Here is a 14,860-nt window from a genome sequence, read left to right as displayed (position 1 = left end):
TTGACGACAAATCCAAAGGTTACTTAAATACCTTATTTAAAAGATACCTTTTTAAAAGACATCTTATTTAAAAGATACCTCTTAAAGGATTTCTTCTTTAAAAGATAGAGGGTTATGCAGGCCCGCTTTTCCTTTTGGAACGACTGTCAAGGAATTGGCCCATGGCATCTAAGTTATCAAACTTATTGGCCTAAAGTTCTTCTTAATGTTTACTGTAAATAATAATGTATCTTGCATTCTTGATATTAGTGTATTTTGCCTTTTTCTTGTGCAGTCTACTTAGAGATTGTCCACTTTCAACTTCATTGATTTGTGTTTTTATTTTTATTACTTTGTTCCTTCTACTTTGGGTTTGATTTGATCTTCATATTCTAGCTTGTTGAGGCAAAACCTTAAAATTGATTTTCCTTTTCCAATGTAAATAATTGAAGCTATAAACTTTCCTCTAAGCACCGCTTTGGCGTCGTCCCTTGAATTTGATATACTGTGCTTTCATCTTCATTCAGTTTGAACATCTACTTTCTCTTGGGATTTATCCTTTAATCCATGGGTTACATTAATATAGAAGTAGACTGTTTAATATGCAAGTATTAAAAATTTTTGCAATAATTTTTTTGTTAATTTCTAATATAATCCTGCTTTGGTCACACTTTCTTTATATAATTTCAATCCTTTGAAAGTTTTAAAAATTACTGAGATGTGCAACCCAGCATATGATCTGCTTTCACTTATTGTCCATGTGCACTTGGATATGTATTCTAATACTGTCAGGCACAGTGCTTCATAGAAGTCCATTAAGTAAAGTTAGCTCATATTGTTATTCAAGTTTTTGAAATCCTCACTGATTTTCTAATCAATCTATCAATTACTGAGTGAGGAATGCTGCAAACTCTAATACCGTGGATTTATCTATTTTTCCAGTTCTATCAGTTTATGTTTTATGTATTTTGAAGCTCTCATGTTGAATGCAAAAACATTTAGGATTGTTAAGTCTTCTTGAGAAGATGGTCCTTTTATCATTTATGAAATGTCTATCTTTATCCCTGGTCTTGTCCTGAAACCACTTCACCTTGTTTTATGATTAATATTTGCATGGTATCATCTGTATCTATACTTTCACTTTTAAACTGTGTGGTTATACTTAAAATGAGTTCTTTGCATGAAACTAACAGATTTGGCTTTTTAAAAATTCTAATCTGCATTTTAAACAATATCTTCATTTAGAATACTTATATTTAATATTATCAATAAAACAAGGTTTAAATCTACCAACTGCTCTGTTATTTACTTTGTTTAATCCTTGTTCCTTTCATTCTCAGTCTTGTTTTGAATTAAGAATTTTTTTAGTATCCATTTTAATATTATTCAATTTATAGATTAGTAACGGCTTACTATCTATATTTCTTTATTTTTTAAGTGGTGCACTAGATCTTACAATGGGCTTCCCTGGTAGCTCAGAGGGTAAAGAATCCATCTGCAATGTGGGAGATCTGAGTTCAATCCGGGGTTGGGAAGATGCCCTGAAGGAGGGCATGGCAACCACTCCAGTATTCTTGCCTGTAGAACCCCATGGACAGAGGAGCCTGGTGGGCTACAGACCATGGGGTCACAAAGAGTTGAACACAACTGAGCGACTAAGCACAGCACAGCACAGGTCTTACCACAGGCTTCCTAACAGATTACAGTTTATACCCAACAATGCTTAATGGAAAAAGTTTACAGCACTGTAGTATTTTCCCAATCCTACCTCCCACCCTTTGTTCAACTGTTGTCATACACTTACTTCTTTTGCTTCTTCACACTGCAAACCCCATAATTCAGCTATTATATAATTCACTGTTATTTTTGTCTTAAACAATTATCATTTTAAAAAATTTAAAACACATTTTAAAAAGTATTTACCCACACATTAACTATTTCTCTAGCACTTTTCAATGCTTTATGTATAAATTTATGTATATATGCTTTAATTTGGTATCATTTTCCTTCTGCCTAAAGATCTTCCTTTAACATTTCATATAATACACATTTGTTGGTGATATATGCTCTCAGCTTTTGTTGGGCTGAGAAAAACTTCACTTTGAAGGACATTTTCACTGGATATGTAACTGTAGGTTGACAAGTTTAGTTTTGTGAAATTTAAGGAAGTCATTATCTTTTGACTTGCATGGTTCTAATAAATATGTTTATAGTCATATCTTCATTCTTCTGTAGGTAATGAATTTTTTCCTCTGGAAGCCTTTTCTCCCCATGCTTCTCACTACCTCTTTGATCAGGTCTTTACTCAAAATTAACTGTCCAAAGTGATTTGATCTTTACAGAATAAACAAATTTGAGTTTATCCAGCAGACTGTTTTTCTTCTGTGTTGGGCTTCCTTTTTGTGGGTTTCCTTTCAGTTGCTTTTTTTTTCCATCACTGCAGCCTTTTTTCCCCTCAAAGCTTCTTCTGCTTCTTAATGCCAAGAGCCTTCTTTCCTTTCTTCCCCACCACAGTCTTCTTGCCTGGAATCCCCTTTTCATCTGATCTGGCTTCTAATGCTGCTGCTGTCCACCTGAATTTTGTGGTTTTTGGTCAGGAGAAGAGTGGTGTTTTTTATCACAAGGTCTTTGAATATGAGTTTAGTAGCTTCAATGTGATTCTCAAGTTCTTCAGTGGATTCTTCTTCAGTCCTTTGCAATACGTCTTCTTATGTGGTGCTTGGAGAGCTCTCTGGATCTCTGGGGCTTTTAAGATTCTGTAAAGGTCTATATTAAGCATCTTGTGAATGGGGAATTTGCAGTTTGCAGTACTCTTTACACCAAGTGCCAAACAGTTCATCTAACTAGTGGAAAGCACTTTCAGTCCAAATACAGAAACATCCCACATGCCTACCAGGAGCAAGTTTCAAATACTGAGTTTGCTTACACTAAGCAGAGTAATTCCAGGGATGTCTCTGAAGGCCTTGATGATTTCACTGTCCTCATTAAAGAAGATGCAGGGTTCCCTGTGCTGGATACAGTGACGGCTTCTCATTTTGCCTTTGCCAGTTCTCATTCATTCAGAAGCACAGATCTTTTTAACATCATTCCAAGCCTTAAGTTTCTTCAGAAGCAAAACAATCTGCTTTCAGCAGCTTTATTATGATGTACCTCAGTGTGTTTACTCTCTGCTTTATCCTATTTAGAGTTTAAGATTCTTAGATCTGTGCTGTGCTTAGATGCTCAGTCATGTCCATCTCTGTGAATCCATGGACTGCAGCCCACCAGGCTCCTCTGTCCACAGGGATTCTCCAGGCAAAAATACTGGAGTGGGTTGCCATGCCCTCCTCCAGGGGATCTTCCCGACCCAGGAATCAAACCCAGGTCTCCTGCATTGCAGGTAAATACTTTACTGTCTGAGCCACCAGGGAAGCCCATGAATACTGGAGTGGATAGCCTATCCCTTCCTCCACAGGATCTCCCCAACGCAGGAATCAATCCAGGGTCTCCTGCATTGCAGGCAGATTCTTTGCCAGCTGAGCTACCAGGGAAGCCCCTTCTCAGATCTATGGGTTTATATTTTCATCAAACTTGGGAAATTGTATAACCATTATTTGTTTACATGCTTTTTATGTTCTCTTCTCTCATTCTAGGACTCTAATTACATTACGTTAGACAACTTCATATTGTCCCACAGGGAACCAAGTTTTTGTTCACCTTTTTTCTTTTTTCAGTCTTTCTGCACTTCATGATATAGTTTCTATCCTTCAAATTCACTGGTCTTTTCTTACGCAGTACCTAATTTATTTGTAATCCTATACAGTGAATTTTTCTTTTCATATAGGATATATTTCATTTCTAGAAGTTCCACTTGGTTCTTTTATGTCATTTACACCTCTCCTCTGAGATTCATGTTCTCTTTATCTTTCTTGAGCATATCTGTAATAGTTGTTTTGAAATTTTATCTGTTAATTACGTATCTGTCATTTCTATTTATTTTCACTGACAAATTTTTCTGCATGTTTTAAGTTATATTATTCCTGCATCCTTGCATTTAACATGATTGGGTATTTTATATGTAAAATTTACATCACTGGGTGCAATTTACACATTGCTGTCTTATTTTAATAATGTTAACTATGACAGTTAAGTTACTTGTGGATCAATTTTCAAGGCTTATTTTGAAATCTTTCTAGAGCAAGTTTGGACTCCCCTTTATTCCAGAGCTAGTTTAGCTCCACTTATATAGGCATGACCCTTCTGGAATCTCTAATGAGTGCCCTGGGCAGTTAACAAAAATCCTCTTTTCCAACTGGTTGGAACTCTAGCATCTTCCATCCCTGAGTGAACTATGTAGATTTTTTTCAGTAGGTTCCTGAGTTTACACCTTTCTGATCATCCTTTGCCTGGCTTCATGGACTTTCTTACTACACCTGGGAGCTCATTCAGCTAAAAACCAGGGGAACCAAAGGCTGAGTTCTGAGTTCCTCCTCTGGGCAGCTTCTTCCTTTCAGATACTCTGCCCCTCAAATTATTTGCATTAGTTCAGTTGCTCAGTCATGTCTGACTCTTTGCCACCCCGTGGACTGAAGCATGCCAGGCTTCCCTGTCCATCACCAACTTCCAGAGCTTTGCTCAGATTCATGCCCATCGAGTCGGTGATGTCATCCAACCATCTCATCCTCTGTCATCCCCTTCTCCTCCCTCCTTCAATCTTTCCCAGCATCAGCATCTCTTCCAATGCATCAGTTCTTCACATCAGGTGGCCAAAGTATTTGGAGTTTCAGCTTCAGCATCCGTCCTTCCAATAAGTATTCAGGACTCATTTCCTTCAAGATTGACTGGTTGGATCCCCTTGCAATCCAAGGGACTCTCAAGAGTCTTCTCCAGCACCACAGTCCAAACCATCAATTCTTCAGCGGTCAGCTTTCTTTATAGTCCAACTCTCACATTCACACATGACTTACTGGAAAAACCATTGCTTTGACTAGAAGGAGTTTTGTTGGCAAAGTAATGTCTCTGCTTTTTAATATGCTGTCTAGGTTGGTCATAGCTTTTCTTCCAAGGAGCAAGTGTTTTTTAATTTCATGGCTGCAATCACCATCTGCAGTGATTCTGGAGCCCAAAAAAATAAAGTCTGTCATTATTTCCATTGTTTTCCCATCTTTTTGTTTCCCCATCAATTAGCTGCATTATTTCTACTGTTTCCCCATCTGTTTCATTGTTTCCCCATCTATTTCGTTGTTTCCCCATCTATTTCATTGTTTCCCCATCTATTCCATTGTGTTCCCATTTTTAGTTGCATTAGCCTCTCCAAATTCCAAATTCTGGTTTCCTCAATACAGTGAGACTGTCACGTTCTGCTTGGATTTCTCCTTCCCACGTTCTTCCAGAAATTAGGTCCAATCAGTAAGCCAGTGCAATCGTTTCTCAGGAAGAACAGTCTTGCACTGTCTGTGGTCCAACCATCTTAATCCATTCATGTTACTATAACAAATATCAGACTAGATGGCTGAAAAACAGCAGAAATTTATTGCTCACAGTTCTGGAGGCTGGAAGTCCAAGATCAGGATACCAGAATGACTGAGTGGGGGCCTTCTTCCAAGTCACAGACTTCTTTTGTCCTTACATGGCAGAAAGGGCAAAGGGTCTCTCTAGAGCCTTTTTTTCCCGTACAGCCTTTTATAAAAGTATTGACCCCTTTGTAAAGGTTCCTTCCTCATTACCTCATCACCTTCCTAAAACCCTACTTACTAATACCTTCCTAACAATAATCATCTTGGAAGTTTGGACTCAACATATGAATTTTGAGGGGTTCACAAACATTCATGACCATAGCACAAATAAAAACTGTGGGCTCATATGTTTTGTTCATTTTTCCAGTTGTTTACGGTTGGAGTACAAATCTTGTTTCAGTTGTCCCATCACAACCTGCGAAGTGGAAGAAGTCCCAATCTTCTTTGTCTGGAAGCAGATGCTCTCTAAAATCTGCATTCATTTTGTTTTTTAAATATACCTAAATCCTTTTTTATTTTTTCTGCATTAATTCCCCATTTCTATGAGACCTACCTGATATGCATTTCCTTCTCAAAAACTGCTCTGAGTATTCCTCTACATTTATTCTTCCATATAATCTTTAGGCCCATATGATCAATTTCCCCCAACTGGCCCTAATCTGATAGACATGGAATTAAATATATAGATTAATTGGAGGACTGACATCCTCCACAATAGTGATTCTCATTTCCCTTACCCAAATACAAAATATATCTCTTTGTTTATTAAAGTCTACTTAAGTATGGAGGAGCCTGGTAGGCTGCAGTCTGTGGAGTCGCTGAGGGTCGGACAGGACTGAGCGACTTCACTTTCACTTTTCACTTTCGTGCACTGGAGAAGGAAATGGCAACCCACTCCAGTGTTCTTGCCTGGAGAATCCCAGGGACGGGGGAGCCTGGTGGGCTGCCGTCTATGGGGTCGCAGAGAGTTGGACACGACTGAAGTGACTTAGCAGCAGCAGCAAGTATCATTAATTAGTTTCCTTCAACCAAGTCCTATATATCTTTTACTTTTATTCCTCAACATTTTATACATTTTTGTTAATTTTCTGAAATACAGTTTATTTCCATGATTTTTTTCTAACTAATTACAGTCCTTAAAAGAAAGCAAGATATTTTTATGTTAATTTTGTACTCACCAAACTATTAGGCACTCTTATTAGTTCTAATGGGTTTTCATGGATTTTCCCCTTGGTTTTCTCAGGTGGTGAGTCATACTATCTACAAACAGCAATTTGGTCTCCTTTTTAATATTTATATGTTTTTTTCATTATCTTGTCTGATTATAGGAAAATATTAAATAACAGTAGTACCCATACTGACTTTCTCTCCAATTTCAGAGAAAATATTCCAGTATTTCACCATTAAATAGGATTCTAGCTCTTGATTTATATATATATTTTAAATAATGCTAAGGAAATACACACATATTATTTAGAGTTTTTATCAGGAAGGATATTGAACTTCATAAAATCCTATTTCATCAAGTATTTTATCCTAACCATTATATCATATGTTATATTAATAGGGATATATATTATATTAATGGTTTTCTTAAAACTGGATTATCCTTATGTATCTAAATCCTATTTGGTAACTAGATTTTTAAATATATGACTATTTTATAAATGTATTACTATTTTATTTATGACTTTTGTATCCACACTCATTAATAAGATTTCAGTCTACATTTTTGGTATCTTTGTCAGAAATAGAATTATCCTAATTTTATAAAATATTCATATAAAACTAAGCAAGAATAAAATTATAAGAAATAAAGCCTAAATATCACTAATAACTCTCCAAATGCCCAACACTTTTTTAATAATTAAAAAAAAAAACTGTTGGGGTATAATTGATTTAAAATGTGTTGCCCATCATATTTTAAACATTTATTTTTTCTTCAGATTCTGAAGCTAAGGTAATAAGGTCATTTTTTTCCCACCCCAGCCTACATTTTAAAGTAATATAGATATAGATTATAAATACATTCCTGAATAGTAGCTTATAAGACAAAATTCTATCTTTCAAATACCACTATCCCCAAAACTCACTTTAAAAATTTGGGAGATATTACAGAAACTAGTGGCTTTTCTTTCTTCCAGGAATTTTCTTCCCCAGGTGTTTCCACAGCTCAATCCCTTATGTTATTTAGGTCTACACTAAAATGCCACCTGCTCAGAAAAGCCTTCCTTGCCCATTCTAATCAAAATACCTACCAATTCTCTATCTATCTCTAGATCTGATTTATTCACAGCCATTCTGAAATACTTTATCCCCAGCGCCTAAAAAAGTAAATGACATTCAGTAAGAGGAGAAGGCAATGGCAAGCCACTCCAGTACTATTGCCTAGAAAATCCCATGGATGGAGGAGCCTGGTAGGCTGCAGTCCGTGGGGTCGCTAAGGGTCGGACACGACTGAGCGACTTCACTTTCACTTTTCACTTTCCACTTTGACACATTGGAGAAGGAAATGGCAACCCACTCCAGTGTTCTTGCCTGGAGAATCCCAGGGACGGGGGAGTCTGGTTGGGCTTCCGTCTATGGGGTCACACAGAGTCGGACACGACTGAAGTGACTTAGCAGCAGCAGCAGCAAGAGGTCAACTAATGTTTGTTGAGGGAATAAATGAAATGAAAGTAAGTAGGTATCCACATGATATAATGTGAAGAAAAAGTTCCTGAGAATAGTTTCCTCCTTTCTGGTGCCACTCTTCCTAAAATGCCTATGACCACCTTTTAAGACTACTGCATAAATCATTAGTCAATAATGTCTTGACAAAATTATTTTCATCTGTCAGATTCTTTCTTTGGTAATAAACAGTTTGTCAAGCCATGAATACATGGGGGTTCCATGTAAATGAACGGAGGTATAGAGAGTCTTCCAGAAACAAAGTGTTCTATTCCTTTTCCCATAATGGTGGTACCCAGTCACCACAAGGTAAATATATTCTGCCAATTGTTCTTGGCAGCTTCCCCCACAGAATTAATATCAACAGAGTAAAATCATGGGGCAAAAGGAAAGTACTTGAAGAAGCAAGTACTGGATGATATTGGAGGGGATAGAAATCCCGAGTCCCTCATTTCTTGGGTAAATCATACTTGGAAGTGATCATACAGAAAGTGAAACTTCACGAAGGAAGCAGAAATTGATTATGAGAATAAAACATGTTCTTTACCTTTGTTTCTCTTAGTAGATTTTGAAACAGTTTTAGATTCAAATACTACAGGAATATTTCAGTTACCAAGTCCACTGAAAACAAACCCACTGAATTTGCCCATAGCTATCTCAGAGGACTGAACAAACCTCTGAACAGACACCAAGCAAGCAAGAAAAAGAATCCAGACGCCAGAACACACAGCCTGACATCCTAACTTATATCTCAGTCGTAATACTAAGTACCAGTAACAGCAGTATCCTTCACAGAATGTAGAAAAAACAGACTTTTTTTCCTCCATTTTCCCATCTTATCTCTGGCTAAATATTTGACCACTGTTGTGACAGTATTATTATATTTTAATTTAGATAATTCCCAATAGTCAGTCTTTACCAAATGGTGGGAATAAAAGCCAGGCCCTGAAAGTCCATGTATTTCAGGTACTGTTGTTTCCTACTCATATCTCTTATTCTTTAATGTTATCAATAACAATAACAACAAAAAAAGAAAACAAATACACTAACACTGCAAAATTCTTCAAGTATAAAATTTCAAAACCGAGTTTCTCTTCTGATTTACAAATTATCTAAATTCTTAAGTATAAATAATACGTAATTAAAATACGATGGATTCCCACATGAATTAGAATAATCAAAAGACAAAGGTAACAACAAAAAGAGATACAAATTCTAAAGTAAGATGAATAGAATTTATGTAGTATTTAGGTACAGTATTTACCTATATACTCTAAAATCCAAAACAATGGATTTTATCAGAGATTTAAATCTATTTCTCAACTAATATTATTGTCTTCTTTCTTTTTTCCCTCCTAGTTCATTCCAATATATGGAAGTTCCAACAACTCAGGCAACTCAGGCCAGCACTACCTCCCCTCAAATTTCTAGTACCTAATTATATGAGGACACATGACAGATATACAGTCTCATGCACTATACATTTATACTCTTAAATACCTTTTTCCCATTAAATTCATTAGTTCATGCATTGATTTTATGAACAAAATAGAAATGTAATACATTGGATGGCTAACCTCTTGATTTTCTACTCCACTGCTGGGAAGCTCCAAAACAGAACCTCCACTGTCAACCACTGCTGAAGTCATTGTTTACTCCCTGAGGAAGCTTCAAACGCTACCAATCAATGTAATTAAAAGTTCATGGATGATTGTCAGTGATACAGGTTTGCATTATCACGTTTTAAAAGTCAATAGAGATAGAGTAGAGTTGATATCCAGAAATCCAGTCTTCTTAAGATGATTAACCAGACAGCCTAAAAAGAAGGAGAATTTGAAAAATTATTTTTTAAAAATACAAGGATATAAAGCACAAACTATTTTGCAATAAATTTTTTTAACATTTTTATAAACTGAGAAAAAAAGAGCTAGGCTTATACAGCTCTGTGTCAAAAGAGGGCAGTAATGAGCATTCCTCGTAGAGCAGTCAAGTTCACAATCTGCAGTTCTTACCAAGCTATTGCACGTTGGTGATCTTATGATGTTTACATTCTAAGAAATAAAATGTTACAACTTTCTCCCCTTATGAAGATGTACTATTATTCCTGAAATATTTTGGTAAAAATTTCTGAAATTAAAAAAAAAATTTTATGCACTAAAAACATAAAATGTGCTGGACCAAGACAACTTCTAAAATTATTCACCTATTTAACAAATTAAAAGATGTATTGGTTTGTAAACATTTCAGTCATCCTTGGCTCATTTATGTATATGAATTTATGTTTATGTTGTTTTTTTATGTATATAAATAACTAATTAGAATTATCTTCTGCTTGCAGTAGCAGGCTCATTTTGTGTTCACATTTTGATACTCTACAAGGTCTGTAAAACAGATTAATTTGAGTTACTTATGCTTTCAAATACAGTAGTTTGAAAATAAAGTAGTGAAATGCCTTGGAATGCCTTTAATATTACTTTCCCATTCTTTCTTCAATAACTTTTTTGTTATTGATTCAAAATGCAATATAGCAAATGGTTTCAAGTAAACATAATTCAAGTTTTTTTCCCTTAGTGGAGATGAATGGCAATATGTACATCATCTTGATCTATGTATTAGATTATTTCTTAAAAAGTTACATTTTATTTGATTTTTGTGTACATTAACTATTTAACAAATCACAGGGTTTTTAAATAGAATTTTCCACACAAAAATTTAAGAGTATAGAAAAACTAAGCATATTTTTAAAGATAAAATAATTTCTAATTAATCATTCCATTAATAGCATGTCCTATATTAAATATGAAAATAAAATAATAAAGAATTTCCATAAACTTCTACAATAAATAAAAAATTCCTGAAAAAAAGCAGAAATTTCACCTCACTACCTAAGACCCATTCAGTATACTATTGATCTTCTTCTTGATCTTATCATCAGAAAATGGGATAGGGAATACTTGTATCTTAAGAATAAAAACTAAGAAAAATTCTCAATCCCATCACACTGAATCTCACTATTATCACATAAGGTAACAATTATTTTCAATTTCTGTTTTCTAATCATACAGATAATAATAGCAGAAATAAATTTTACTTACAATTTGAATGTTAAGTAGTCTAAGCATCCTTCACTAGTTTCACAACTTGGCAAGAGTTAAAATATAAACCAGCAGTTCTCTGGAACTACTAGTGGGGGGAAAAATACAGTATTAATATAACTTTATTAAAAATATTTTACTCAAAATAGATGTGATTCAGACAATATATATTTACTACAACAAATCATCTCCAAGCCTGATGGCACACATTTTATAATGAACATACTAAATTATTTCTAAGCTACTGAAGAATCAAAAGTTTTCTATCAAACTTGAAGTTTTAAGTCATCACCAAATGACAATTATTGAATAACAGCAGATTCCCACATACATAGCCTCTACCTCACATTATGGGCTATAATTCAATCAACCAACAGGAGGATTTTAACACATGGCTGCAAGTATAACTCCAGAACTCCAGGAGTATTAAATTTAAAAAGACTAATTTCAATTTAAAAATAATTAATTTAAACTTAAATTTTTAAATTAAAAAAAAAAAGACTAACCCAGAAAACTACTACTGAACAACATTAATATATTATTGCCTGTTAAACTTTCCTGCCATTCACTTTTTTGCTCACTCTTCAAAAGTTAGCATTCACACAAATCCAAACACTCCAATCCTCCTCAAATAGCCCTTCTGCTTTCTAAAGCTGATCTACTGACCGATGCACTGGATCTTAGGCCTTGTTCTATCAATTATTCCTTCTTTTTCCTTATTTTTCTCTTTCTTAACACTGGGTTCTTTTCCTCAACATCCAAATATTTATAAGACTCTCACATCTTTTTTTTTTTTTAATTTCTTGGTCATGCCACACAACATGTGGGATCCTAGTTCCCCGACCAGGAATCTAACCCACGCCCCCTATAGTAAAAGCACGGAGTCTTAACCACTGGACTGCCAGGGAAGTCAAGACCCTCTCTCATCGTAAACGTGACTCCTCCATGACCCTGCATAGCCCTCCAGTGCCTTCCTTTCTCAGATACAGTTCTACTTTAAAAAAAAAATAGTTTAAACTGTGCCTCCACTTTCTGATTTCTCAGGTGTTCCTTCTACAGAGGTTTAGTATCCATCACCACCAAGCGAAATTTTTATTAAATTCTAGTTATCAAATCCAAAGGATAGATTTCTGTCTTCATAGGACTTAATGTCTCTGAAACATGTGACATTGTTGTCCATTCCCTCCTTGAAACTGCCCTGAATTTATCTTCTCCCTCTCCAGATACTCTTGTTCAATTTCCTGTTGCAGGCCCACCCCTAGTTTTCAAGGAGCTTTAAGAGTACAAATGTAAGTCCATATACCATATGCCTAAACGTTTTAAAACTATAAACCAAACTAACAAGCTAGTAAATTTGATTTTATCCCACTATCTTGACATATATACTTTTTATAAAAACTTAAAAGGCTAAGTTCTGATTCAGCATTCTCAGACTCAACATCAGTTGGGGGGAGGGGATGGGGAATGGGAAGACCATACTCCCCACCACCCTGCAGCCTGCCTTTTCCTCATCCCATCTTTGGTTCCACTCCATACTACAAGGAGCCTCATATATATACCTGTGGACATCCCAGACAACATGTCTAACCTCTGCCTACATGCCTGCAAACAGCCACCACTTGGCCATCCCTTAGGCCAGAGATACATACATATGGTACAGTCTGCTGCTGCTGCTAAGTCACTTCAGTCGTGTCCGACTCTGTGCAACCCCATAGAGCAGCCCACCAGGCTCCCCCGTCCCTGGGATTCTCCAGGCAAGAACACTGGAGTGGGTTGCCATTTCCTTCTCCAATGTGTGAAAGTTAAAAGTGAAAGTGAAGTCGCTCAGTCATGTCCGACCCTTAGCGACCCCACAGACTGCAGACTACCAGGCTCCTCTATCCATGGGATTTTCCAGGCAAGAGTACCAGAGTGGGGTGCCATTGCCTTCTCCAGTGGTACAGTCTAAGAGGAGAGAATCAGGGAAGAGACCTGTGAAGGACCACGTGGACAGGGAATTTGGGGATACAAATACTCTTAGCTTGATCTAGATATGGGTTCCAGATGGACTAGTCCCTCAAAATCCTCATCCTATCAGGAGCAGTATAGCTGGAAAAAGGCCAGATAAGGACCTCTAAAGCACAAGGCCCAGAGTAGGGTTCCCACCTGGATAACTCTAAGGATAGAGTAACTCTCTAGTCAGTCCTGGCAGGATTTCCAGGATCCCATCCCTCCCTAGTCCTCTTCAGATCTTCACACTCTCTCTAAACTATCCTAGACACTGCCCTGGCTTCACTCAAATCTTTCTCACAGTCTAAACCATTTAATGGGCACCAGTTTGTCTACTAGATACTTTCTTGCCTATACTTCCCTGCAAACTTAAACAGCAAGCATCTATTCCAGGATATCCCAAGGACTACCTTAATTAATTCAACCAATCAATAAATATTAATTGAGCACCTTCTATGTACTAGTAGTTTTCAGTTAGAGTTACAGTGGTGAATAAAGCAAAAGTCCTGGGCTTCCCTGGTAGCTGAGTGGTAAAGAATCCACCTGTCAATGCAGGAGACAAGGGTTCGATTCCTGATCCAGGAAGATCCCACAAGCCACAGAGCTAAGTCCATGCACCGCAACTACTGAAGCTGTGCCCTAGAGCCCTGGGAGCCGCAACTACTGAGTTCACAAGCCACAACTACTGAAGCCCGTGCCCCCTAGAGCCTGTGCTTTGCAACAAGAGAAGCCACCACAATGAGAAACCCGCACACAATTAAGGGAGGAGCCCCCACTCGCTGCAACTAGAGAAAAGCTTGTGCAGCAACGAAGACCCAGCACAATAAAAAATCAATAATTTTTTTTAAAAAGCACAAGTCTTTATTCTTATGCATCTTAAATTCCAGTGTGGAAAGAAGAAAATAAGCAAAATATGTATTACACATATGCAGATGGTGATAAAGCCTAAGGAGACAAATGAGCCAAAGGGAGAGAATATTCAGCAAAGAAGAGGGTTGCAATTTTAAACTGGGTGATCAAGGAAGAATTCACTGAAAAAGTGACACAAGAGTGAAAATTCAGAAAGTAGGAATGAGCCGTGCCAATAACTGGCAGGAGTCAGGGGAGCTCCCCGGTGAGAGGAAAGGGAAAATTCAAGATCTTAAACAGGGAATAAGCCTAAGTAAATATCAGCAATAGAGCTGGAGTGAAGTGAGTACAAGGAAGACAGAAGATGATGACAGAGAGGAAAGAGAAAGGGATGATGGGAAAAGGGGAAGCCCTCCCTGAGGACTCTGACTTTTATCCAGGGAGAAGGAGGATTTTATGCAGAGAGATGACCTGATTATTAAAAGGATCATTCATCAGATGCTGGACTGAGAACAGACAAGAGGACAAGGGCGGAAGCACAGCGATCAGTTTGGAAGCTAATATCGTAACTAGGTGAGACATGACAGTGGCTAGGACTGAGTGGTAGGTGAGTGAACAGTGAACTTTCAGAAATTTTTGTAGATAAAAGAAGCAAAATTGGATAGCAAACTGGATATGGGGTGTGAATGAAAGAGAAGAGTCAAGAATGACTCCAGAGAAATCAATCAGAGCACTTGGACTAGCCGTTAAGTGGGATGAATAAAAGTGTGAGAGAAACCCAAT

General features: G+C 36.8%; 1 protein-coding gene and 1 pseudogene across 5 annotated transcripts in view; both read right to left on the bottom strand.

The window, feature by feature from the left end:
• The window catches only part of ELF2 (E74 like ETS transcription factor 2), a 71,294-nt gene extending 61,334 nt beyond the window's left edge, over window positions 1-9,960 (bottom strand). For all 5 annotated transcript variants that reach the window (XM_055405274.2, XM_055405267.2, XM_055405271.2 and 2 more), the window contains exon 1: window positions 9,722-9,960. Coding sequence is in view for 4 of the 5 variants with exons in the window: in XM_055405267.2 (XP_055261242.1) it covers window positions 9,722-9,793 (72 nt within the window). In the remaining variant the exon portion in view is untranslated. The remainder of the gene's footprint in view (window positions 1-9,721) is intronic.
• On the bottom strand, window positions 8-7,774 carry LOC148774840 (large ribosomal subunit protein uL4 pseudogene; annotated as a pseudogene).
• Window positions 9,961-14,860: the final 4,900 nt, after the last annotated feature.

The sequence above is a fragment of the Moschus berezovskii genome, chromosome 19 (assembly GCF_049115385.1).
Source record: "Moschus berezovskii isolate FMDL1 chromosome 19, NW_MosBer_1.0, whole genome shotgun sequence".
NCBI classification, from domain to species: Eukaryota; Metazoa; Chordata; class Mammalia; order Artiodactyla; family Moschidae; genus Moschus; species Moschus berezovskii.
The sequence above is the reverse complement of the archived record's forward strand: the minus strand, read 5'-3'. Positions and strand labels throughout refer to the sequence as shown.